Raw genomic sequence first — 25,111 nt, 5'->3', positions numbered from 1 at the left:
AATCCTTCTCTTAACTCCAGTTCTGAATCACCCGTTGTCTGTTGGACGTTTCCATTCGGACGTCTGGTAGATATTTTAAACTCACCATGTCCAAACTGGAATTAATTATCACCTAAACCTATTTTTCCCCCCAAACTTTCATATTTAGGTAGCAAAGGGCACCAACTTGAGGTCACAATCATTCTCCAATCTTTCTTGTCCCTCATACCTCCTGTGTTCAATAGTCACCAAACCTTGTCAATTATCTTAACACCACACCTGCATTTGTTCTTTTCTCTACTTACATCACTATTTCAACTATTGCAAAGACTTTTCAGTTGGTATCCTTGCTTCTAGTCTCTCCTGTCCTCAAACCTTTTTCCAATTAACTTCCAAAATAATCTGAAAGCAAAAAAAAAAAATCTGATAGTTAGTTACTTCCTTCAAATTTTTAGTAGCTCCCTACTGCATATCTAGGATAATCTAGAAGCCTGTTTTAGCATTCAAAGCCTTTTCCAGTTTGGCTCCAGCACTCCTATTCAGAATTATTTCTTCACTCTCCTTCTCACATTAGACATTCCAGCCAAACTAGCCTATGTGATGCTCCTGTAACTTGGCATTCCATCTTCCACCTCCATGAATTGTCCAGATTATCCCCTGGTTGGGAAATGCACTTCCTCCTTTCCTCTTCTATCTAGACTCAGCTCTTGCACTACCTCTTAACAGAATTCCTTCTTGATCTCCTTAACTACAAATAAATAATCTTTTATAGCCATATCATCAGTTATGGGTTGAGATCCACCAGAATGCAAGCTCCTCCAGGACAAGAACTACTCATTTGTCTTTTTATCTTAGCACCCAACACAAGGCCTTGAAACACAGCAGAACCCTAATAAATCCTTGTCAAATAGATCAAAAAAGAATTTAAGTTCTTTGAGGTATGCAATTTATAAATAATAGTTGGATAATTTCAAAATGATACTGTTCTTGATTAGAACTAAGAGCCACTTTACAAGGTAACCTTGCTATTCAGTCTTTTGGTGAGTGATTCAGTTACATGTGGTGGGATGCAACTTGAATCCATGGTATAAATGAATTTAAAATGTTAAAAGAGTATGTCTTTTTCTTAAATATTCTAAATAGGCTCTTTACAATTCTATAAAATGCTTATGTTTTACAGTCTGTGGTATTTTAAACAAATTTCAAGTATCATGAGTAAAATCTTATTCCTAATTTTCAACAAAAAATATTTCAATAGTTAAAGCATTTATCTTGCAGTAAAACATTGCACCATGCTCTTCTGCTAGCTTTGCTTCTAAATAGCTATTGGACAAATTGCAATCTTTGGGCCTCAGTTCCCAAAATAAAGCAGCTGGATTGCAGAATGATCTTTAAGGTCCCTACTAATTCTACAATTCTATAAATGTCATCTATGACTATATCTACCATTATCTCAAATTTAACTTATTGACTGGCTCACCAGAAGACTAGGCATGAGGTGAGAGTGGCCACACTAAAGGGGAAAAATCCCTAAGACCATCATGTACTGAGAGTAGTGCACCTATCAGAAATCTGCATGATCTTGACCTATGCATAGTAGATTCCATGGTAAAAAAAATAGCCTTGAAAACGGGTGGGGAACCATTTTTCTGTCAAGGGTCTTTTGCATATTTATAACCTCATTCACAGGCTCTATTTGGTCAAACAATTAATTTACTCCTAAAAAACTACTAGATTTATTGAATTTCAAGCCTGCCTGCTGTTGCCTTGACAACACTAGACCAGTATGACCCACTGGCAGCAAAGTTTCCCTCTTGCTCCAAAGCAACACTTTGCTCTTTAAATAAAACCCCAATACTTTTTTATAGTCAAAAACCAATACGGTGGGATCTTATATTCTCTGCACTTTTTAGTCAACTGAATGATTTTAGTCCTCTATAGACTATCATTTGAAAAACTGATTGTTCCATTCTCCTATTTTTCATCTCAGATACATACCCTTGATTGATTATTCTAACATGTTTTATAAAGGTTAAAAAGTTGGCATTGGTTTTATGGTTCCATCCAATCCAATCCAATAATCTTTTTTTTTTTTTAGGTTTTTTTGCAAGGCCAATGGGGTTAAGTGGCTTGCCCAAGGCCACACAGCTAGGTAATTATTAAGTGTCTGAGCGGATTTGAACCCAGGTACTCCTGACTCCAGGGCCGGTGCTTTATCCATTACGCCACCTAGCTGTCCCCCAATAATCTTTTATTAAGCACTCATTATGTGCAATGCTCAAAAAAGGAAGGGGAAGACAGGTATAAAAAGACAAAGTAGAAAATAGACTCTAATTTCAAGGAAGATTAAGTCTTTCCGGAAGGATACAATTTAAAAACAGATAAATATATACAAGATAATTTGAGGAGGGACTAACAATCAGAAAAGGTTTCTTTTAGGATATCTAAGGTTTACCACTTTGATAAAGATATGTTATCATGTTTTGGTAGATTTTGATTTGAGCCTTGAAAAAAACCTAAAGGTAGTATGGTACAATACAAAGGAAGCTGGCTCTGGAGTCAAAGGATATGGATTCAAGTCCCACCTCTGAACTGTCACTTGAACAAATCACTTTATCTCTCTGGGTCTTGTTTTCTTCATCTGTTAAATGAGGTACCATCTGAATTTAGATCTATGATCCCAGTAACACTAAGAGGCAAAGGTGAGAAAGGGAGCCATAGGAACTCAAGAAACAATTGCCTTGGATCCAGGGCCATCTCCAGTCATCCTGATCCATATCTGGCCACTGGACTCAGATGGCTCTAGAGAAGAAAATCAGGCTGGTGACTTAGCACAGCACCCCCCACTCAAATCCAATTCATGTGCTTGTCATGGCATCACCTCCCTGATGTCATGGTCTTCTTCATGAATGAAGAACAAACATTAACTGTAGCATTCAAAATTCTTTCAATACACACACACACACACACACACACACACCATAAACACTCAAAAACATGTAGGTGCCTACCTATATTGTTTTTAATTGCATTCTTGCATTTTCTCTGGTCCATGTTTAGCCAAATGCCTACCCTTTGTTTCAGTTCTTCAGTTGTGCCATCCCAGGTCCTTTTGTCCTCATTATCTCCCCAAGTTTGTAATACTGTTCCTGGCATTTTTTTGGCAAAAGATACTGGAGTGATTTGTCACTTATTTCCCCAGAGATCACCTTTTTTCAGAACTCTCCATTCTGACCTGTCCATCTTGGAGCACAGCATAGTTCATAATTTCATTGAGTTACCTACACTTACTCTCCATCAGTCAGGGACTAGCATGAAGTCAACATGCTCCCAGAGCAATGCCAAATGAAATCTTTACAGATATTAAAGCTACAAATCCCATCAAAAAAAAAAAGAAAAGACCAAAACAAATATTCAACTATAGACATCGTGGAGGATCTTCAGTAAAGAATTGTCTCTTTTGGGAGGGTCAGGGGGAAGGGAAGTAAAGCCTAGCTAGGTGGGAGAGTGGGAAAGCCAGCAGGAGGTTTTAAGCCACAATGTAGTAGAGGTCCTGGAAGTTAGACAACTGTGCAGGTCCTGGAAGCTAGATAGCAAGCCAGCAGGGAAAGTCCCAACCTCTGACAAAGTTTGAACCCTGGAACATTGGAGCAAAAGACTTAACTGCGATGGGAACAAATCACTGCATAGGCAGAGTCTGAACATAAAGGAGGATGACTGGGTCTCATAGGCAACATCTTGACCAGTGATAAACCAAGGATCAAACCCCAGCCCCAACACAAAAAATAATCTCACATTTCCTTTGGGCTATTTTAATTTTGCCTTGCCCATAAAACTCAGAACATTCTCTAATAAGGTGACCCTATGCTGGGTGCTGCTGTGCCAATGTCTCCCATGTTTTACAATCAATACTAAAATTCTTAAGAAAGAACTTTGGGTGTCCCAGTATTTAGAGTTAGAGGCTCTATACATAAATCAGTAGTGACTTTACTTTTCTAGATACTTAGGTTTGTAGTACCATAGGGGTAGAGGCTGGAAAGGACTTAGAAGGGTTGGACATAAAGAGATTAGGAAGTGATCTTATCTTAATGCATACTTTAATTAATGAGGGTTTTAGTACCATGATTGGGGTGCTAAAGGTATAGTGGGAGAGAATATACCTGATACTTTGGCTGGGGAGGGCTATAAGTAATGATGGGATTCAAATAAATTAACAACCAGTTTTCTGAACCTAATGACTGTTTTAAGTTTACAAAAAGATATACCAAAAAAGTAGTTTAATATTTCATGTATTTAAGACTCAAATAAGAATAAAAGAGGTACATAAAACTAGATTCTTATATTACTCACAATAAGCAAATATTCTTGAGGAGCAAAAGGAGCCACATGACCACAGTAACCAGTGTTGGAACATTAATAAAACAAAACTCATTCTACCTAATTTTTTTTTCCTTTTGCTTTCATGACTTCCGAAATGGGCAATAAGATAACCCTTGAAATCTATATTTCTATTGATTTATTGTGTCCTAGTTTCCCATTGGTTTCACCCTTCAGGGAATACCAGCACACTCATAATATCTCAGGGTTATTTTGGGCATAACACAAAGCAGAACCAAGAGAATATTGTACACATTAACAACATTGTGAGTTGATCAACTTTGAAGGATGCAGCTCCCCTCTGCAGTTCAGAGAACCAAGACAACCCTGGGAGACCTGTTAAAGACAATGCTAGTCATATTCAGACAAAAAACAAACAAAACAAATGAACATAAAAAAACAAAAACTTACAGAATCTGAATGAACACTATGTTCACTTTTTTTTTTTAGGTTTTTGCAAGGCAAATGGGGTTAAGTGGCTTGCCCAAGGCCACACAGCTAGGTAATTATTAAGTGTCTGAGACCAGATTTGAACCCAGGTACTCCTGACTCCAGGGCCAGTGCTTTATTCACTACACCAACTAGCCGTCCCTCACTATGTTCACTTTAAAAAAAAAATTGTTTTTCCTTCCTACCTCGTGGTTTTCTTTATTTTTCCCTTAGTCCTAAATAGAAATTGACTAATATGTAAACATGATAAATCCAAATGTACATGTACAATATTCTCTAGACTTGTTTGCTGCTGAGGGGGAGTAGAAGGAGATTATGTAACATAAATATGAATGTGGATGAATGTTGAAAAACTTTTATAACATGTAATTGGAAAAATAAAATGAAATATCAATTAAAAAACTGCCACATGAACTCCTTTCATGAACAAGAGCTTCTTTTACACATATTCCAAAAGTCCAATAAACTTAGGATCTTTAAACTATAGTAATAATGCGCTTTGGCAGATGGTAACCAACAGCTTACACTCTCATGGACTTTTGAAAACAGGTGTGTAAATTTATTAAGCATAAAAAATTAAAATACACATTGATTTCAATGGAGAAATTTTAGCTCAAATACAAATATACTGAAGATTCTGGAAAAAAATAGGACAGAGCAGTAAAGATATCTTTCCCATAAGACTGTTAGACTTGCTAAAAAAAGCATGAGTCCCAGAACTTCTCAGAAAAAGTGATGCAGAGACAAAAATATGCCTTATAAGCTCCTCTCTTAGCTAGTGAAAATGAGAAAAAATTGCTCTTTCTAAATTAAAAAAAAAAGCAGAAAGGGAAAAGAAAATCTGGCCCCTTTCACTTTGTTCCAGTCTTCTCTCTTACTCAATAGTCAACATATTTAACATTCAAATTACTCTGGCCTCCTTGGTGTTCCTCACACAAGACACTACATCTCTAAGCTTGGAATGTTCTCATTCCTCACCTCTAACTCCTAGTTTCCTTTGGAAATTATATTTTCAAGAAGCCTTTCCTAGTCCCCTTTAATGTTAGTGCCTTTCTATGTGATTATCTCCAATTTATTCATATATATTGTTCATATTTAGTTGTTTGAATGTTGTCTCCTACCACTAGATTATAAACTTCTTGAAATAGAGTCTGTTCTTACTTTTCTTTCTATATTAGCAAAATGCCTGATACGTAATAGGTACTCAAATGCTTGTTGATTTGATTAAAAGATGCAGAATTGATTAGAAGACTGTTGATCTTGGTTCCAAGGATGAGAGGTGTAGCTTAGGAAAGTTCAATTCATTCCCTCAAAATCTCCAAGATATTTTTTTCAAGAAGCTCATCGGCAGTGTTCCAGAATTTACTTACCCTTGTTGGGTGCATCCAGAAACACATTAGAAAATACAATCAAATTAAATACATATATATGACCACTGTGTAGATAGATTCCACTTTCCCCTTCAAAGAAAGTTTTTCATTTTGACAATGAAATAATTTAAATTCTAAATAATGATAAAACAGATTCAATTAATCCAGTTTTCATCTCATCATCTGCACCAAATCCACATAATTTGGTGATAATAATAGCCTTTTGCTAAGCTATCCATTTATCTCAAAAGCAGAATTCAGATCTTTTTCTTCTTTTTTTTCCTGGATAAAAATTCTCTAAACAAAAGTCCTGATGCAGAGATTTACAAAATTAATATAACCCTTTACTATTGATAAAATTTAGGTTGGACAGGTCTAAGAAAACAAAACAAATAAAACTTTATAATAGAAAGTTGTATATACTTGAAGGATCAAATTCAAAGAACCTTAGACAATTACATAATATAGTTGGTATCTACCATTGAATTTTTTCTCTCTCAGGAAGCTGTCAGTCCTCCCCCCCCCACCTCTGCCTTTACTTCCCCATTCCTACAGACATTTTTCCCCTTCAACATATTTTGCAGCTTGAAAATTAAAGAAAATAATACTTTGCAAACCATACTGATCCCTGACTCACATATATTTGAACAATGGACTCACCCACCAAAAATAATAGTAGCTAACATTTATTTAAGACCTATTTATGTGCCAGGTGCTGACAGCATTCAGAGTTAACCCTTGCAATAGGTGCTGGCTCTTAGTGTGGCATATCATAAACATGAGGGAAGGAAAGAGGATCTTTTAGAGCTCAGAGATAATTAAATAAAATTCACCAAGAAAAATCTTGTATAACATATTACAGAGTTTTTTTTTGTTGGTGTTGCAAACTTAGTAATAGATTATCCCCCATTTAGATAAAAGCTTACTTTCTATTCTGGAGAAAATCTTTTTAATCTGCCAAACAAGAAATATCAGTACAACAATTTTTATAGATAAGACAAAAAATATAAGGGAATATGATAATAGATATCATCTTAAATCCACTATCTCCAAAAATAAGTCTGATTTTCCAAATAATAGCTTTGTATGGGGCGGCTAGATGGCGTAGTGGATAAAGCACCGGCCTTGGAGTCAGGAGTACCTGGGTTCAAATCTGGTCTCAGACACTTAATAATTACCTAGTTGTGTGGCCTTGGGCAAGCCACTTAACCCCATTTGTCTTGCAAAAACCTAAAAAAAAAATAGTTTTGTGCACAACTTAGCTATGCCAAAAATCTGGGGTTTTGTTGGTGGGGGAACTCTATCAACTAAGTCAGGTGCAGCTTAGAAAATTTATTTACATTTCTGCAGATTTTTTTACCCACTTAACTTTGATCTCAATTAATTTAATCTTGAGACATTAAACAGTTAATAATCTGAATCACTTCAAATTTATCTCATGTGGAAGGACAAGTGTACAGCCTCAACATAAATGAGAGGCAAATGCACCATATCACACAACCTAAAAAAATACAAATTATCTCTATACTTAAGGGAAATCTCTAAATTACAGTTTAAATGGAATTTTCTGATTCCAATTATCCCTGAAAACTAAAACATCAAACCCATTAGTTGAATTCAATGGCAAGTTTTTTTGCTGATATTCTCAGGTCTTACTTAATTAGAGGTTATGAGTTTAAAGATAATTTTGCCATCTTGTAAAATAGCAAATAACTTATTTGACCCTATCTAAATCTCATCCCCATTACTTGTATTACTTAAACTGCTTTATTTTTCCAATTTAGGGAAATCTCTCAATTTCACCAAATTATTGCATCAGGCAAAAACATTTAAGCTAATTTGCTAATAACACTATCATCTTCTAATAAGTTTACACATAGCATGGAGAAAACATGGAAATGATTGAACTTTTTCTGAATGGCCTCAATAAGCAGGACTAGGAGAAAAATCAGTCTTCAGTTCTATGGCTAGGTTTTCTCATGAATGAAATGTGGAGATTGGACTAGATGATTTCTAAGATCACTTATATCATTTAAATCTATGATTTTTTTTATCCTACTTGTTGGATAATATTGTGGAAGGGCTGCCTTTTAGATACAAATTAGAGTTTTTGAGATCTCTTCCAACACTAAGATTTTGTAATCATCTTTTGTATCTAGAAATACAATTATTCATCCATAAATTAAATCAGAGTAATAACAGATAAATTCCCAAATCATTTCTACTTGGTTTTGTGGTTATAGTTAAAATCTGATGTTTGGGAATTTAATTTCATTTCAAACAAAATAATGAAAATATAAAAAAAAAATCACCCCTAAACTCTAAGCCTAGAACTTCCTTGAGTAGTTACAACCTCTGCACGAATGAATGAGAATAAGAAAAAGGCAGTCATCCTTAAACATAGATCTTCTAATGATATTGTCAAAGAATTGGGCCCAGCTTCAAGTCATCACTTAGGATGGAACTAGAACTACAGAAAAAATTGCAAGAATGATTTATGAAGGTAAGCATTTACTACTAATTCACTCACACTAATAAGTCTAAACTTTGTAATGACTAACATTGCTATAGTTCTGGCTACTCTGCTTTGTCAACTTCTAATTTCTGAGGGATTTTTCACACTGTTTTTCTAATGTGAATCTCTTACCTATTTCTCCTAGTGTGGTTGGTGGGTAGTTGCTAATAAAATCAAGTTTTTGGCTCAAGATACAATTCTTCTTTTATATGCTGTTTATTTGCTGACCAATGAACTACTAGCAGATGTATCAAATATAAATGCCAAAATCTACTATTGTATTCCATTTTTTATTCGCTTAGGAAACAGAATATTTGACAAAATTTGCTTTTACAAGTATGCTATATAGTTTTATTAATTCCTGTCAAGCTAAAATGCCACTGAAAATACAAAAGGGACAGTCACAAAATGGTCCAATCTTTATACACTATTTACACATTCATTATAGACCAGAGCAATAAAAGCTTTCCGAACATTGGCAATGAAAGCTGAAAAATTGTTAGTCTTCCTTACTTTCTCTTGATATTCTGCCAAGCATTCCAGATGAGGAGCACTATCTAATACTAAGGAGAAAAAAAATGAAGATAATTAATAAAGTAAAATCAACATCATAAATTCAGAACTGAAAAGTACTTCAGAGGTCATTTGGTCCAACCTTTCATGTTATAGATGAGGCAAGTGAAGCCTATAAGGTTAAAGGTCACAGAGATCATATCTTTTTTTGTTCCTTTAATGAAGAATCATTTCAAAACCAGGGGCTTACCCAAGAATAGCTTAGAATTGCAGATTCCACATCAAAAAAAAAAAAAAGCTAGTAGATGGGAATTGTTTTAACCACCTTCCTGTCCAAGTTTCTTATGCAGGAATACACATTATTATATAAAAGATTTCATTTAAAAAGTTGGCCCATTATTCAAGAACTCTACAGAACTTTCAGTCTTATGAAATTTTAGGGTTACCTGTCCTATAATTCTAGTAAAGACAAATATGAAGAACTCTTAGAAAATAACAACTTGGTATTATTTACATAGGCATCATAAGCAGGAAAGGGATAAAGAGTAAAAGGCTTTGGTGAAGTCATCCTCAAAACAGCCCATCACAAATTCGTGCAGTGGTGAGGGATGCTGTTTCTTCTCTGGCACTCTATCATACAAATGAAATTCAAGTGGGTTGGAGGAGTGGAAAAAAGCCAGAAAGGATGTGCCTGTGGTCCATTATGCCTTTGGCCCAGAAATCCTGGATTATGTTTTGAATGGAGCTGACACACTGAAAGACAGACTATGAAAATAATCTTCTGGAAGGCTAGAAACCTCTTGGGAGAAGGCTGCTTTGCTGCCAAATCTACTAACTAATCATGCAGAAAGGCAGCTGAGGTAACACTGCCCAAGAAGTTATCTAGCAACATATGTTTTACAGCATCTCCATGGGGAAAAAATCTTAAAGAGCCAAAAACAAAGTTGACAGGAAGGACTTTCTTAAGAAAATTCCTCGAGCACTGCTATGATCAGGATCCATAAAACCCTAGATTCCATATAATCTACAACTTCATTTCCTACTGATGTTCGTGATGAAGATCAAGAAAGAGTTAAATATCTGAAGTGTATTCTGGTAAAGAATGTGGGGAATTGTCAGAAAGAAAGGTACATTTGATGATTTGAGTTGGTCTGATTCCATAAAAAACGAAAGTCATTATCTAGAGAACCTTTAAAGAGACATGTGCTCTCCTAGGGTTTCAATAGAGATATATTTTAGTTCTGTATCTTCACTCTCTTTTGGCCTTTACTTTTAATTATGAATAATATAATACTACTTATAGGGTTCCTTATGGTTTTACATTTAGGTAAACGATATTCCTAAGAATAAAAGTATAAATCATGCAACTTCTCATCAGTTTAGAGAAAGCTTTTTTTCCCTCATACATCTGAATACTCAAATCTATTCACCCAACATTTTGGAAGGTCTTCCTAATTTAGAAAAACTGGAGCAAGACGACAAAGCAAGGAATGTTATGGAAGTCAACATGCAGAAGAAACAGAAGCCAAGAATAATAAGCTGCTGGTGGGTCTGCCTACCTCTAGTTTCTACCTACTCTAATTCATTCTCCATTTAGTTACTATAGTGATTTTCCTAAAATACAGGTCTGATCATGTTATCCCTCTCCCCCACACTCAATAAATTCTAGTAATGTCTTAATGCCTCCAGAAGCAAATACAAAATGCTGTTTGGTATTTAAAGTCCTTTAGAACCTAGTCATTTCCCCTTTCTAGTCTTTTTATATCTAAATCCCCAACACACATTCTTTGATCTAGCAATATATGTTCTTTGAATAATATATTCCATTACTCAGCTCTAGGTATTTTCTCTGGCTAGCCTCTTCCTTTAAGTCCCAACTAAAAATCCCATTTTTTACAGGAAGCCTTCCTTAATCCCTCAATTACATTTCTTTCCATCTCTTAATTTTATATTCATATATATGTATGTATATATACATATATATGTATGTATGTATATATGTATGTTGTCTGTCTCATTAGATTGTCCAAGAAGATGAAACTCTTTGTATTCTAAGCACTGGGTACAAACCTGGCATACAGTAGACACTTATTAAGTGTCAGCTTGAATGTAACCTTGGTTGGTTTAGAAATCTTATTCTTTAGAACTTCCTAGTCATATTTTTTTGGAAGCATTTTATGTCAAGTACTACATTAATAAACAGGAATCCTTAGAGTTGAAATACAAGCAAGACTAGGAAACACTGGCAATACAATGCCATCCTTCAAAAGTCAACTACAATGCCAAGTAGAATACTACTACCACTAGAACTATAATTTATAATAGATCAATTGTTACTACTACTATTAACTATCATCAACAAATTACTACAATTATTAATAATAATGTCAACCTAGACAACTTAGAGGCACCCAATGTATAAGAATATATAAGGAAGATGCCAGAACAGAGAAGTCACAAAGGTGACAAGGTCGCAAAGCTAAGTAAGTATTAAGTGTCTGAGGCCACAAATGAACTCAGGTCCTCCTGAATCTAGAGACAGTACTCTATCCACTATATCACCTAATATCCTGTGGGAATCTTGTACTTTTTCATTCTTTTAACCAAATGAGATTTTAAAAGTTATTAAGTTGAAATATGAATTAGGCAAAATGTACGCACTTTCATAATCCCCTTCTTCATTTAGGCACAGGGAAAAGGTAAATGGTTTCTCAGGAGTTTTAGGGTCAATTCTTCGGAATATAAATTGAAGTTTCTCACCTGGAATTAAAAATATTACATTTTTTAGTCCACTACTATAACATACCAGGTTTTATAGTTAAGATGACCTCTACTAGTTGAAAAACTCCTATCTACAAGGGTAAGAAACTTTATTTCAAATTGTCCCTAGTTGTGTTGAATGTAAAGATTCTCTTAAATCAGATATCAAGTAGCTCTTCACAGTTGAAAACATAATCAAGTAGCCTTTTCAATTCCTTGAAGACATTTTAAATGGTAGATTTTAAAGTATGATTTTACATATTCTTGAGTTCCGTTCAAAAGTATACAAAAATAATTAAAACATGCCAGAAAATTCTATAAATCATTAAAAATAAAGATTCTTGGATGGAGCTAAGATAGCAAAGAAAAGGCCTTGCCTGAATGCACCCAAATTTCCATCCAAACCACTTTAAATTATGCCTCAAAACAAATTCTTTAGTGGTAGAACCCACCAATTACAGGGTGAAACAACTTTCCAGATCAAAATAATTTTGAAGAACTACGAGAAAGATCTGTCTCACTCAAGCAAAAGGGAATTGTAGCCCAAGGCAGATGGTATCCAGGCATATCAGCAAGGAGCCCTTGTTCCTGGTACAGACCAGCAACCAAGGATCCACAGAGCCAGTGTAAGTGGCCAGGCCCTGCTGCCCCAGCATAGGACGACCTGGCCCAGTAAACCCAGTGCAACAGGCCTCCATGTAGCAGGCAAGCATTGAGGTCCAACAATTTTGGTGTGGCAGGACAGTGATCAGGCCCCTGGCCCTAAAGCAAGAAGTTTGGGACAATGTTCTTTGCACTCTAGTAGCAGAGATCAACTTCAAAAATCACAAAATAGGCTAGAAAACAGGTAAAAATAATACCCAAAATCCAAACCAAAAACACATCCCTGACTATAGAAAGTCACTATGGTAACAGGGAAGTTCAAAACACATACTCAGAAGAGGACAATAATATCAACATGCCTGTATGCAAAGCCTCAAAGACAAATATGATCCAAGACCAAAAAGAACTCCTGAAAGAGCTAAAAAAGAATTTCAAAAATCAAATAAGAAAGGTAGAAGAAAAACTGGGAAAAGAAATGAGAATTATACAAGGGAAACACGAAAAAAGAGTTAACAGCTTAGTAAAGGAAGCAGAAAAAAAATTGGAAAAAAGAGGTAAAAAAACCCAATGAAGGAAAAACAATTCTTTAAAAAGTAGAATTGGCCAATGGACAAGGAGATACAAAAGTTAACTTGAAAATAATTCCTTACAAATCAGAATCATGCAAGTGGAAACTAATTATTCCAGGAGATATCAAGAAACAATCAAACAAAATCAAAAGAGTGAAAAAATAAGAGAAAATGTTAAATATAAATAAAAAAAATTTTGGTAAAAAAACTGATTTGGAAAATAGATCTAGGAGAGATACTTTAAGAATTATTGGACTACTTGAAAGTCAAGATAAAAAAAAAAGCTTAGACGTCATCTTTCAAGAAATTATCAAAGAATACTGCCCTGATAGCCTAGAGCCAGGAAGTAAAATTGTAAGTGAAAGAATTCACCAATCATTTCCCAAAAGAGACCCCAAAATGAAAACTCCCAAAAATATTATTATCAAATTGCAGAATTCTCAGATTAAGGAGAAAATACTGCAAGCAGAAACAATTCAGACATTCAGGATTACACAGGACTTAACAGCTTCTACCTTAAAGAATCTGAGGGATTGGAATATAATATTCCAGAAGGCAAAGGATCTTAGATTACAACTCAGAATCAACTACTAGCTAAACTGATCATTTATCATTTAGAGAAAAAAAATGAAATAGATGACTTTTTAAACATTACTGATGAAAAGACTAGAGTTAAAAAGAAAATTCAATTATCAAATACAAGACTCAAGAAAGGCATAAAGAGGTAAGTAGGAAAGAAAAAACACAAGTTATTCAATAAGGTTAAATTATTTATATCTCTACATGGGAATATGAAGTTTGTAATTTTTAAGAACTGTATCATTATTATTAGGGAAGTTAGAAGGAATATCATAGTATCAGAGGAGGCGGGGATAAATTCACTTTAATAGGATGATATAAAAAATTAAGGAGTGAGAAAGAGAATTAAGCTGGAAGAAGGAAAACAGGTATTATGGAGTAAATTATTTCAAAAGTGCAAAAACATTACAGTGGAGGGAAAGAAGGGAGTGGGATGAGAATCAGTTGAACCTTACTCTCCTCAGATTTAGCTCAAAAAAAAAATACACATTCAGTTGGGTACAGAAATCTATCTTAGAAAAAAAGAAATTGAACAAGTCCATCAATGAACTTTTTAAAAAAAAATTTCTGGGGAAAGACTGATTCAACAATGAATTCTAACAAACATTTAAAAAACAACTAATTCCTATTCTATATAAACTATTTGAAAAAAATAGGCAAAGAAGAAATTCTACCAATTTCCTTTTATAACACAAATATGATGTTGATATCTAAATCACTAATGAATACTGAAGTGAAATTTTTGAATAAAACACCAGCTTGGAGATTACAGCAATATATCCACAGAACCATACACAACAAACAGGTGAAATCTAAACCAGAAATGCAGGGTTCAATAATGGGAAAACATGATTATCTCAATAGATGCAGAAAGTTTTTGACAAAATACAATACCCATTCCTATTAAAAATATTAGCAAACATAGGAATAAATGGCTTTAGATTCTCATTTATTTAACAAAGGAAACTGACCAATTCTCATCTATGAAACAAAGGATAGTGACTTTTCTGGTCTCATAAAACATTAATTCTCAATATATTCAGAAGTCTTACACTAAAAATAAAAACTTACCAGAAATTTTTCGAATTTCTAGTCCAAGTCGATCTTTATACATATCATAAGATTTCTGCAACATTTCCAACTTCTCCTCATTGGCTTTGTTAACAGTGGAAATAACTATTAATTTTAAAGAGTAAGTGTCAAAAGCTTTAAAACAGCACTCAATACACTGACTTGAAAATCTAATGGCAAGTAAATATATTAACATGGACATGAATGAGAAGCCTACTTTCATCAATCCATTTCTATTTCTATTCTTATTTAAGGGGGAAAAACAGCATTTGCTCTACAGTAAGTAGAAAAATTGGAGATATGGAAGATATAAAGTTGTTGAGTAAAGGAGCAATGTTTTCAGTAGCATATAGAGATGATCAGTATTTGCAATTAAAGGCAAATATTTGCTAAGTCCCTACTAGATGTGAGGCACTGTGTCTTAAAGAGAAAGATTCACAAGACTACACTTCTTTTGAAATTATTTTGATTTTTCCTGTAGGTGGAAATAGATATTCTATTGGATTTAACAGAAAACCATGGTACTAAGGACATAAAGATCTCCTAATAAAAAAAAAGACAATTATGCTATTTTAGGATATTAAAAATGCCACAAAATCAAAGAGTTGGAAGACATGTGAAAAATAACAATTCAATTATTAACTGCCTGCCTAGAAAATACCCTGCTTCTACAAATATCTTAAGAATCGATGATGTTGATAGTTAACCAGGTTCCTTTCATGAAGTCTTTTTTTTAGAAAAAGTCATCATACACTAAGAAATATGCTGGTTTCAAACTCTCAATTACTAACTGATTTATTCCAAGCTAATCTTACTTGTTGACATTTTTCTCCTATTCAGCTTAATTAAATCTTCTTATTATAAACATAATCTTTGTTAATTCTAGCCCAGGAAGAATCAAAAAAACAAACATCTAGTTCCCACTGAAAAAACTGAATTACTTCCTTGTTCTAGCCCTTTTACAGACAAAAACAGCCTAGCTTAGATTTTTCATCACCCCGAAAGGTAATATACATTCCTAACAATAAAACAGAGACTTATTTACAAATGAGAGTACTCACTTTCTTTTTTCTTATCCAGTGATTCCTTAAGATCTTTTATACTTTTTGTCAGTTTTTCCATTTCCCATTCCTTGTCTTGTATACTGCTCACCAGTTTTGACAAGTTATCTTGTTTTTCTTGAATAAGTTTATTTTGAATATGGATCTCTGTGAAGAATATGTGTAAATATATGCATATATAATTATTATTATCAATATTGATCCTTGGCTATTTAATAATCTATATTTAGGAATACATCTATAAAAAGAAAATAAAACACAAAGTACCAGTACTAAGATTTCATAAAACCTGACCACTTTCTCCCTCCTTTTTTTTGTTTTCCAAAGCAATGGGGTTAAGTGACTTGCCCAAGGTCACTCAGCTGGGTAATTATCAAGTGTCTGAGGCCAGATTTGAACTCAGGTCTTCCTGACCCCAGGGCTGATGCTCTTATCCTAGCTACCCTAAACCTTGACCACTTTCACAGTATTTTCACAAACATCTCTCCCCACCCCAGCTGATTACCCACTCCTTAGTTTGTAACTATAAAAGATAAAACAAAACACTTTCTAAAAATCAATGGGGAAAAAATGGCATTGCTTTCTAAAAAAATGAAATAGGGAGAGAATAAACATTTACATCATGATAGTTATAAAATTGTACATAATAGTTACCTTAATATGTACAGATATCTTTATCTATATGAAGAGATAGAGAGATAAAAACAAAAAACAAGCAAGAGATCAATCAGCACTTATTAAGTGCTTACTAGGCACTGTGCTAATTGCAGAGTTCACAAAGAAAGGTTAAAAAAAAAAAGGTCCCTACTATCAAAGAGATCATAGACTAAGGAGAAGACAGCATGGAAATAACAATAAAAGAGTTATATGGGACAGCAAGAAGGTAATCTCAGAGAGAAATCATTAATATAAGGCAAATCAAAAAAGGCTTCTTGAAGGAGGTAGAATTTTAGCTGAGACTTAAAGGAAGCTAAGGAGGTGAAAGCCAGAGCAACCTAGGCAAAAGGAACAGTCAGATGAATAGACTGTTAGGAGTCAAAGAGATTCTTATGTGAGGAACAGCAAGGATGCCAGTATCAATGTACTGCAGAATATGTGGAGAACATATAAAAAGACTGGAAAGGTAGGAGTTAAGTTTTAAGACTTTAAAAGCCAAAAAGAGGATTTTATATTTGATCCTGGAAGAAGAGGGAGTCACTGAAGTTCACTGTATGGAAGGATTGGGTGGGGGGAGAACCTGTCATACTTTCACTTTAGACAGAAGATCAACTTGAAAGCAGAGCAGAGGATGGACTGGAGTGGGAACAGCCATGAGGCAGACAGAATAAAAGCAGGCTAATATAAAAGACTGCACCAAGGTTTGATGATAGTAGTGTCAGAGAAGAGAAGGGAACATAAAAGATGTTACAAAGGTAGAATCAATAGAATTGGCTAGAGGGGATTGGGAGGGAGGGAAAGGAAATGAGAGACAGTAAATAGTCAAAGATGATAACTAGGTCAAAAGTCTAGGTTTCCTGGAAGATGGAAATAAGGAAGTTTGGAAGGGAGAGTTTGGGGGAAAGATAATGAATTCATTATATAAGTGTGTGTGCAATATTTTTCCCTGAACAGTTTACAATCCCTATGTAGTATATCCACACGCGACAGTCAGTCCCTAGACCAATGATTTTTAACTTGAGTCCATAAAGCAGCTCCTCTAGAGTCATCTGGGTCCAGTGCCCAGATACAAATCAGGATGACTGGAGAGGCCCGGGATATGAAGCAATCAAGATTAAGTGGTCATATGTATTTTATGCATCAAAAACATTATTCAGAAAAGGGATCAGTAAGTAAGCTTTACTAGACTGCCCACAGAATTCATGACAAAAAATGATTAAAAAACAACAGAAAAAAAAAATCCAGAGCTACCCTAGACCCTATTTTGACTTTTAGCCCATTAGTTCCTGGTCTAAAACTTAAATCTTGAAATCTCTCTGCAAATCTTACAAATCAAAAGGCTTTTATCCTTCTAAACACTGCTGGATCAGAATAAAGGGCCTAACCCAATGTTCTACATATAAGACTTCACAAAAAGCTGTTTGACAAGAAGAAATTTGGCAGGGAACAAAAAGAGCAAAAGTAATTTAAATTAGTAATACCACAACTAATATTTATGAAGAAGACTGAAAGACTACAGCTTCCTTTGGTTTTATGATTACCACAGAAACAAACCTTAAAACATACTAGGAGTTATATTAAATGTCAATCACATACTATTTCTGAATTCCAGAAAAGTCTCAACCATTTGATCCTCTTCTTTTACCTTTATGGATAATTTTTCTGTAAGAAAAAATGAAATTTAAGTCTCAAATCAAATAATGTGACCTTAAAAACAGTAGCACACTTTAAACTGCCTAGAATACCTGTCAATGTATCAATGGAGCTTTTATAGGTATCTCTCATCCCCACCACTTGACTATAGTGTTCATTGAATGTAGTATTTCGAAATCTGTTCCAAAAGTCATTTATGCTTTTATTAAATAAGTCCAATTCCTCTTCTGTCTTTATGTGAGACATCATTCTACAACAAATAGAATAGAGGATATGTTATTAATCACATTTTATAAGTTAATACAGACAAATTAATTTATTATGGGTAGTATTTTAGAGTATAGCAGAATTGCTAAAATATACAATTATCCTAAGATTTCTATGTTACTGTGAGATATTCAACATGCATCACTGGGAACATGATCGAGATGTGTGTGTGTGTGTGTGTGGGTGTGTGTGCACGCGTGTGTGTATCAAGACACTAGGATTCCATATTATAGAAAACAATGTTGCTGTTATATTTTTCAGACGTATCTGATTCTTAGTGATTCCATTTTTTTGACAAAGATACTGGAAAGGTCTGCCATTTCCTTCTCCAGTTCATTTTACAGATGAGGAAACTGAGGCAAACAGGGTTAAGTGATTTGCCTATGGTTACAAGTTACTAAGTTTCTGAGGTCACATTTGAACTGACTCCAGGCTCAGGATTTTCCATCTAATTGACATTCAGACTACCAATATGCCTAGGAATATTTTATAGTTTGACATGGGGAAGATTTTATGGCTCTCCACAGTTGTCTTAAAGGTGACCTATAAAAAGAGACTGGTTCTAGGACTCTTGAGGACCACTCAGAGGGTAAAACAGTTCTATACCTTTTCCAAACAGAATTCCTAGAAAATGAGGATTAAACTCTCAGACAATAAACCCCAAAGGGTCTGGAAAGGATTTTCTGTACTTAGTTTGTCCTCAATTTCTTACAGTAGTTCCAGACTTGAAATAAAGTCCAAGGTTCTAAAATCCTTCTGGTGTTTAGAATATAGACTGGGGAGGGGAGCCCCTCATCAAGCATATATATTTAAACACACACACACACACACACACACACAGAATTCACTCTTCTCCCTCTAAACTTCCCCTTTCCAAACTTATTACTATCTGCCCAGTCAACTAGACTTATAACCCCAAGTCAACAGATTCTGTGGTGCAGTAGTTAGAGCATTGGCCTTGGAGTCAGGAAAGGAGGAATCCAGTCTCAAATTCTTGACTCTTACTAGCTTTGTAACCTTGGGCAAGTCACTTAACCCTGACTGCCTCTCATCTAGGGCCATCTCCAACTCACTACTGGATGAGAAAGTGAAGCTGGTAACTTAGCACAGCGCCCTCCCCCCCACTCAAATCCAATTCATGTGCTTGTCATAGCATCATCTCCCTGATGTTGTGCTCTACTTTGAAAATGAAGGACAAAAAAAAAAAACATTACTCCATAGAATAAAGTTATTTGAGCACTTGGAATGTGTAAAGACTCAGGAATCATAGAGACAGAAAAATGAGTAAAACAGTCCTGATTTTCATGGAGCTTATTAACAATTCTGCAACTGTTACCATGCAACAAACCTCCCCATAAAATCAATATAAATGCTGTTTATGTTCAACTCTCTATAAAACTGCAAATTAGAGAGTCATAAAAAATGGGTATTAAAAAAAAGGATATATTGATTATTTATTTATTTTTTTAGGTTTTTGCAAGGCAAACGGAGTTAAGTGGCTTGTCCAAGGCCACACAGCTAGGTAATTATTAAGTGCCTGAGACCGGATTTGAACCCAGGTACTCCTGACTCCAGGGCCGGTGCTTTATCTACTATGCCACCTAGCTGCCCCTGGATCTATTGATTATTGAAAGATCCAGGGTAAATCAAATCACATTTAATGTTGCTGATTTATATAACAGTCTGAAATCACTCAACTTTTGAACCTCCTTTACCAAGAAACCCTCCAGCAAAAGGTCCTGAACTGTCAGCATTAAGGTTTGACCAACTGAGATCCTTGACACCAAGAGAAAATTTTCTGTAAAGTCTTTTCGGTCTCACACGAGAAACCTTAAAATCCAACTTTTAAATTGGGGTTGAGGCAGACGAGGCTAGACTCCTTTCCTCTCCATCCTTGGGATTCAACTAGCTCTGGCTTCTAGCCCCACTCCCTGAACAAATCCCGTTAACAAAATTCCTGAGATTTTGGGAACCCCCAGTTCATCCATAATTAATTTTAACGAGGTGGATTTTAGGAATATAAACTCCCTCACCCATTTTGTGGGGAGACCAAAATAGAGCACTTGTCAAGACGTCTCTAAGGAAGGTATTTGCTACAGAACACTGTACCAAATCCGCATAAACACACAGACAGACACACAGACAGACAAACACACAGTCTGGAAGTGACCATTTTAAAAGGTGGGGGGTCGATCCGGGGTTCCCATTCTGTAGAGTTGAGGGTGGGACAAGAAACATGAAAACAACAACGTATAAAAAAGACACGTAAAGGCTGAATCGGCGCGATCTCAGAAGAGATGCCAAGGGACACTGGCAGCCCCGCTGCCCCCGGGGAACAAGGCCGCCGGCTTGGACGCCCGTTTCGGCGGCTGCACAAGTCGCTGCTAGAGGCGCCCCAGCCTCTTCCTTCGGGCCGGGCGGCCGCTCCCCGGCGCAGCTCGCCGCCCAGCCCCGATGCTCCCGCAGGCCCAAAGGCGACCGGCTCCCCGGGAACTGTCACTTGGCGTTCTTGCTCACCCGCGGCGGCGAAGGCGGCCTCCCGCCCCTGCTTCCGGACCCCGAAACTCCCTCGTCGGCCGGGCGGCGGCTAAACCGGAAACTAAAGCGAGGGCCAACAACACGATTTTAAATAAAGGTTGCCTCCCGCCTCCGGCCCCCGGAAGTATCGTCGACGTGTGATTGGCTGGTGGTTCAAGTTCTCGGCACGACGATTGGTGGATAGAGTTCTCGGGGGTTCTCGAAAGGAATATGAGAAAGAAGGGCATTGTGGGACTTGTAGTTCCCCCCTTAAAAAAGACAAACTGGTTTCCAAACTACTGGAATGTTGAACTTGACCTTGGTTCTCTAGGGAATTGATCGACCTGGATTTGGTTTACAAGCGCTTGTCCCACCATTTCATTCAAGTTTAAGCAGCCAGTTCTGTATTTAGTTTTGTTTTTTTTTTTTAGGTTTTTGCAAGGCAAATGGGGTTAAGTGGCTTGCTCAAGGCCACAACAGCTAGGTCATGATCAAGTGTCCCAGGCCGGATTTGAACCCAGGTACTCCTGGCTCCAGGGCGGGTGCTTTATCCACTACGCCACCTAGCCGCCCCCGTATTTAGTTTTAAACAGTGAGAAAAGCTTGGCTTTGACTCCAGAAGACTTGGGCCCGAATCCTGACTTTAGGCGCCTTTACTAAGGGCGCGTGGCTTCTCCACCGGGCCCGCGCCTCTTAGGGAGGAGGCGGGGCGCTTGGATTTGGCCGCCTGGACGGAGATTGAGGGCAGAGAAGCCCGGAGGGACGCTGGGGCAGTCAGGCGAGCATCGCGCGCACTCATGGGAGGAAGGGCGTCCGAGGCTCGCGAGGTCAAAGGGCGCGACCCCAGCCACGTGATCAGCGAAGTTCCGGTACCCGCGGCCATGACATCCTGTTACCCCGCGGCGATGGCGTCGCGTGGGTCCTGTGGCCCAAGGAGTGGCCCCGAGGAACCCCTCGGGATCCTTCACTTTCCCTGTGGGCGTCGCGGACATCTTTGACAGCGCCTTTCTCAGGAATTTTTTAAATGCAAAAAAAATGATAACAGGAAATCAATTTGAAATAGCAAAAGTATTGGGGCGGGGAGGAGGTTTTTGGATCCCAATTTAAAAATCCCTGCTTTAAGAAGTCGTAATCGGGGCGGCTAGGTGGCACAGTGGATAAAGCACCGGCCCTGGAGTCAGGAGGACCTGGGTTCAAATCCGGTCTGACACTTAATAATGACCTAGCTGTGTGGCCTTGGGCAAGCCGCTTAACCCCGTTTGCCTTGCAAAATCCTAAAAAACAAAAGAAGCCGTAATGGTTGACATTTCTATAACTCTTCTATCAAGACAGCCGGGGTGGCATTGTGCCTGAAGCCAAGGCCTCAGGTGTGACCTCAGCCACCAGCTGTGTGACCCTGGTGGGCCAGTCACTTAATCCTGCTTTTCTTAGTTTCCCTTCAGAAAACGAGCTGGAGAAGGGAATGGTAAACCACTCCAACATCTCTACCAAGACAATCCCAAACAGGCGGGAACAATATTTGATCAACTAGTTGAACTTCTTCGCATCTCTCAGATGGGGAAGGCAGTGCCAACCCCAAAGCTTTTATATTCAGGCGCAGGGCTGTCTCCCCTGGGGTCTGAGGAGAGCTGCTCATCAAGATGATGGTGGTGGTTTGACCAGCTTGGCAATGCTGCTTCCTATCTTCCCCTTGAGGTGCCTTACTACCTCGGTTCACCTAGCTTTGCTGTCCCATAGGGGACGGTTGGCAGGGATGCCTGCTCTTTTCTTGACAGGAGTTGTTTGAGCAACATAAGTTTAGCCCAGCAGATTTCAGAAAAACATGGAAAGAAAGACTGACACAAACTGATGCTGGGTGAAGCGAGCAGAACTAGGAGAACATTGTACACACCAACAGCAACATGGGGTGATGACTGACCAAGAAATACATAACTCTTCTCCGAAATAGTGATCAAAGACAGTTCCAAGAGACTACAGAGAGAGAACTATGGAATCTCAAGCAGATCAAAGCTTATTATTTTCACTTTTTAAATTTGTTTTTTTCTTTCTCTTGGTTTTTCCCTTTTGTTCTGAGTCTTTTTTTCACAACATGACTAATATGCAAAGATATGATTATGCAAGTATAAACTCTATCAGAATGTTTGCTATCTTGGTGGGGGGAGGAAAGGGAAGGGAGAAAATTTTACAAAAGTGAAGTTGAGGGGTGGCTAGGTGGTGCCCTGGAGTCAGGAGTACCTGAGTTCAAATCCAGCCTCAGACACTTAATAGTTACCCAGCTGTGTGGCCTTGGGCAAACCACTTAACCCCATTGCCTAGAAAAAAAACCCTAAAAAACAAACAAACAAAAAACAAAAGTGAAGTTGAAATCTATCTTTACCTGTATTTGGAAAAAAGAACTATTAAGATTTTTTAAAATTTAGTCTTGTTCATTTGTATGATTTCAGTAGGTAGCAAGGCAGAAGCATTTGGGAAAAGGTGGCTGAGACATTGCCTGTATCCCCATCAAGCTAAATTGTATAGTATAAAAATTCTTAGTTTCTATTTCCCCTTTTTACTGGACCTCCTCCCCATCTCTCTCCTTCCCTAAACCCAACCTCCTCAGATTTTTCTGTGTTCTCTTCTTAACTTCTTATCAAGTATCCTACTTCCATTATCCTCATTTTCCAGACTCTCTCACCTCTCCCTGTCCCTTATGCCCCCATTAAAATCTGTATTTCCTCAAGAGGAAGAAATCAGATAGCTATTACGAGAGAATATTTAATAGTTGCCCTTTAAACTTCCCAGTTTTCCTCTCCTGTCCTACTTTCACCCCCTGCCCCAATCACACCAGTTAACAGATAAACTAGTTCAACTCTGTATCCTATAGGTCTCTTGGTGATCAAGGTCTGGATGTAAGAATTGAATAGGAATTTTGGATGAATGAATCCTGCCCTCTTGTAAAAGAATATACAGGACAAAGTTTCCTTTTCAAAATAAATAATGGACAAGTTCATTCTTATTCTAAGATGTAGCTTCATAAAAGATATATAATATTATCTTGCATATTCAAATATTCATTTATAGTATGGAAGATCTAACAAGAATCTTTAAATTAAAGATTTTATTTATTTTGAGTTGTACAATTTTTCCCCTAATCTTACTTCCCTCCCCCCACCCCCCACACAAGGCAATTTATCAGTTTTTACATTGTTTCCATGGTATACATTGATCTAAATTGAGTGTGATGAGAAATCATATCCTTAAGGAAGAAACATAAAGTATAAGAGATAGCAAGATCAGACAATAAGATATCAGTTGGTTTTTTCCCCTAAATTTAAGGTAATAGTCCTTGGTCTTTGTTCAAACTCCACAGTTCTTTCTCTGGATACAGATGGTATTCACCATTGCAGACAGCCCCAAATTGTCCCTGATTGTTGCTCTGATGGAATGAGTGAGAGTATCAAGGTTGATCATCACCCCCATGTTGCTGTTAGGGTGTACAATGTTCTTCTGGTTCTGCTCCTCACTCAGCATCAGTTTATGCAAATCCCTCCAGGCTTCCCTGAATTCCCATCCCTCCTGGTTTCTAATAGAACAATAGTGTTCCATGACATACATATACCACATCTAGCATGAAATTTTAAAAATCATTTATCACTAAATGCTTAGCAATCATTGATGTAAAGTGAAGTGAGTAGAAGCAGGGGAATATTGTGCACAGAAGCAGCAATAATGTATAATCATCAATGGTGAATGACTTAGCTATTGTCACCAATAATGACCTAAGAAAGTTCCAAATGACTCATGATGAAAGACAATACCCACTTCCAGAGAAAGAAATGATGGAGCCTGATTGATGTAAATTAAGCAAACTTTTTAAAACTTTATTTTTTTCTGAGGTTTTTTTTTCCCAACATCATGACTAATATGGAAATACATTTTGCTTGACTCCAGATGTATGATCTTTATCAAATTGCTTACCTTCTTCCTTTTTTTTTTTTGGCCCAAGGCCACATGGCTAGGTTATTATTAAGCGTCTGAGGTCGGATTTGAACCCAGGTACTCCTGACTCCAAGGCTGGTGCTCTATCCACTGCACCACCTAGCCACACCCCCACAGATTGCTCGCCTTCTTAATGATGAATGAAGGGAGGAATAGTGGGAGAGAATTTGGAACTCAAAATTGTAAAAA

At 36.8% G+C, this 25,111-nt stretch overlaps 1 protein-coding gene across 3 annotated transcripts; it reads right to left on the bottom strand.

The window, feature by feature from the left end:
• Positions 1-4,105: 4,105 nt before the first annotated feature.
• On the bottom strand, positions 4,106-21,300 carry SPC25 (SPC25 component of NDC80 kinetochore complex). 3 transcript variants are annotated; one of them, XM_074215777.1, is made up of 8 exons: positions 20,942-21,300; positions 18,250-18,407; positions 18,101-18,166; positions 15,848-15,994; positions 14,787-14,891; positions 11,866-11,964; positions 9,205-9,254; positions 4,106-4,692 (listed from the first exon to the last, which is right to left on the bottom strand). In XM_074215777.1, exons 1-8 carry the CDS (start codon positions 21,187-21,189, stop codon positions 4,612-4,614), a joined length of 954 nt encoding a protein of 317 aa, XP_074071878.1. In that variant the 5' UTR covers positions 21,190-21,300; the 3' UTR covers positions 4,106-4,611. The 3 variants fall into 3 exon arrangements, with proteins under 3 accessions (XP_074071878.1, XP_074071879.1, XP_074071877.1); XM_074215778.1 differs by lacking the exon at positions 4,106-4,692 and having other exon boundaries at positions 7,224-9,254; positions 14,787-14,870; positions 20,942-21,299; XM_074215776.1 differs by lacking the exon at positions 4,106-4,692 and having other exon boundaries at positions 7,224-9,254; positions 20,942-21,295.
• Positions 21,301-25,111: the final 3,811 nt, after the last annotated feature.

This window comes from Macrotis lagotis, chromosome 1 (genome assembly GCF_037893015.1).
Source record: "Macrotis lagotis isolate mMagLag1 chromosome 1, bilby.v1.9.chrom.fasta, whole genome shotgun sequence".
NCBI lineage: Eukaryota > Metazoa > Chordata > Mammalia > Peramelemorphia > Peramelidae > Macrotis > Macrotis lagotis.
The sequence above is the reverse complement of the archived record's forward strand: the minus strand, read 5'-3'. Positions and strand labels throughout refer to the sequence as shown.

What these genes read in the sequence shown, in the direction of transcription:
- SPC25 (XM_074215776.1), bottom strand. Translation starts at nt 21,189, where the DNA reads ATGCCCTTCTTTCTCATATTCCTTTCGAGAACCCCCGAGAACTCTATC. An exon ending in ACTGGATAAGAAAAAAGAAA is followed by an intron (nt 14,892 to 15,847) that starts GTGAGTACTCTC and finishes TAAAATTAATAG; the next exon opens with TTATTTCCACTGTTAACAAA. An exon ending in TGAAGAAGGGGATTATGAAA is followed by an intron (nt 9,255 to 11,865) that starts GTGCGTACATTT and finishes TTTTCTCCTTAG; the next exon opens with TATTAGATAGTGCTCCTCAT.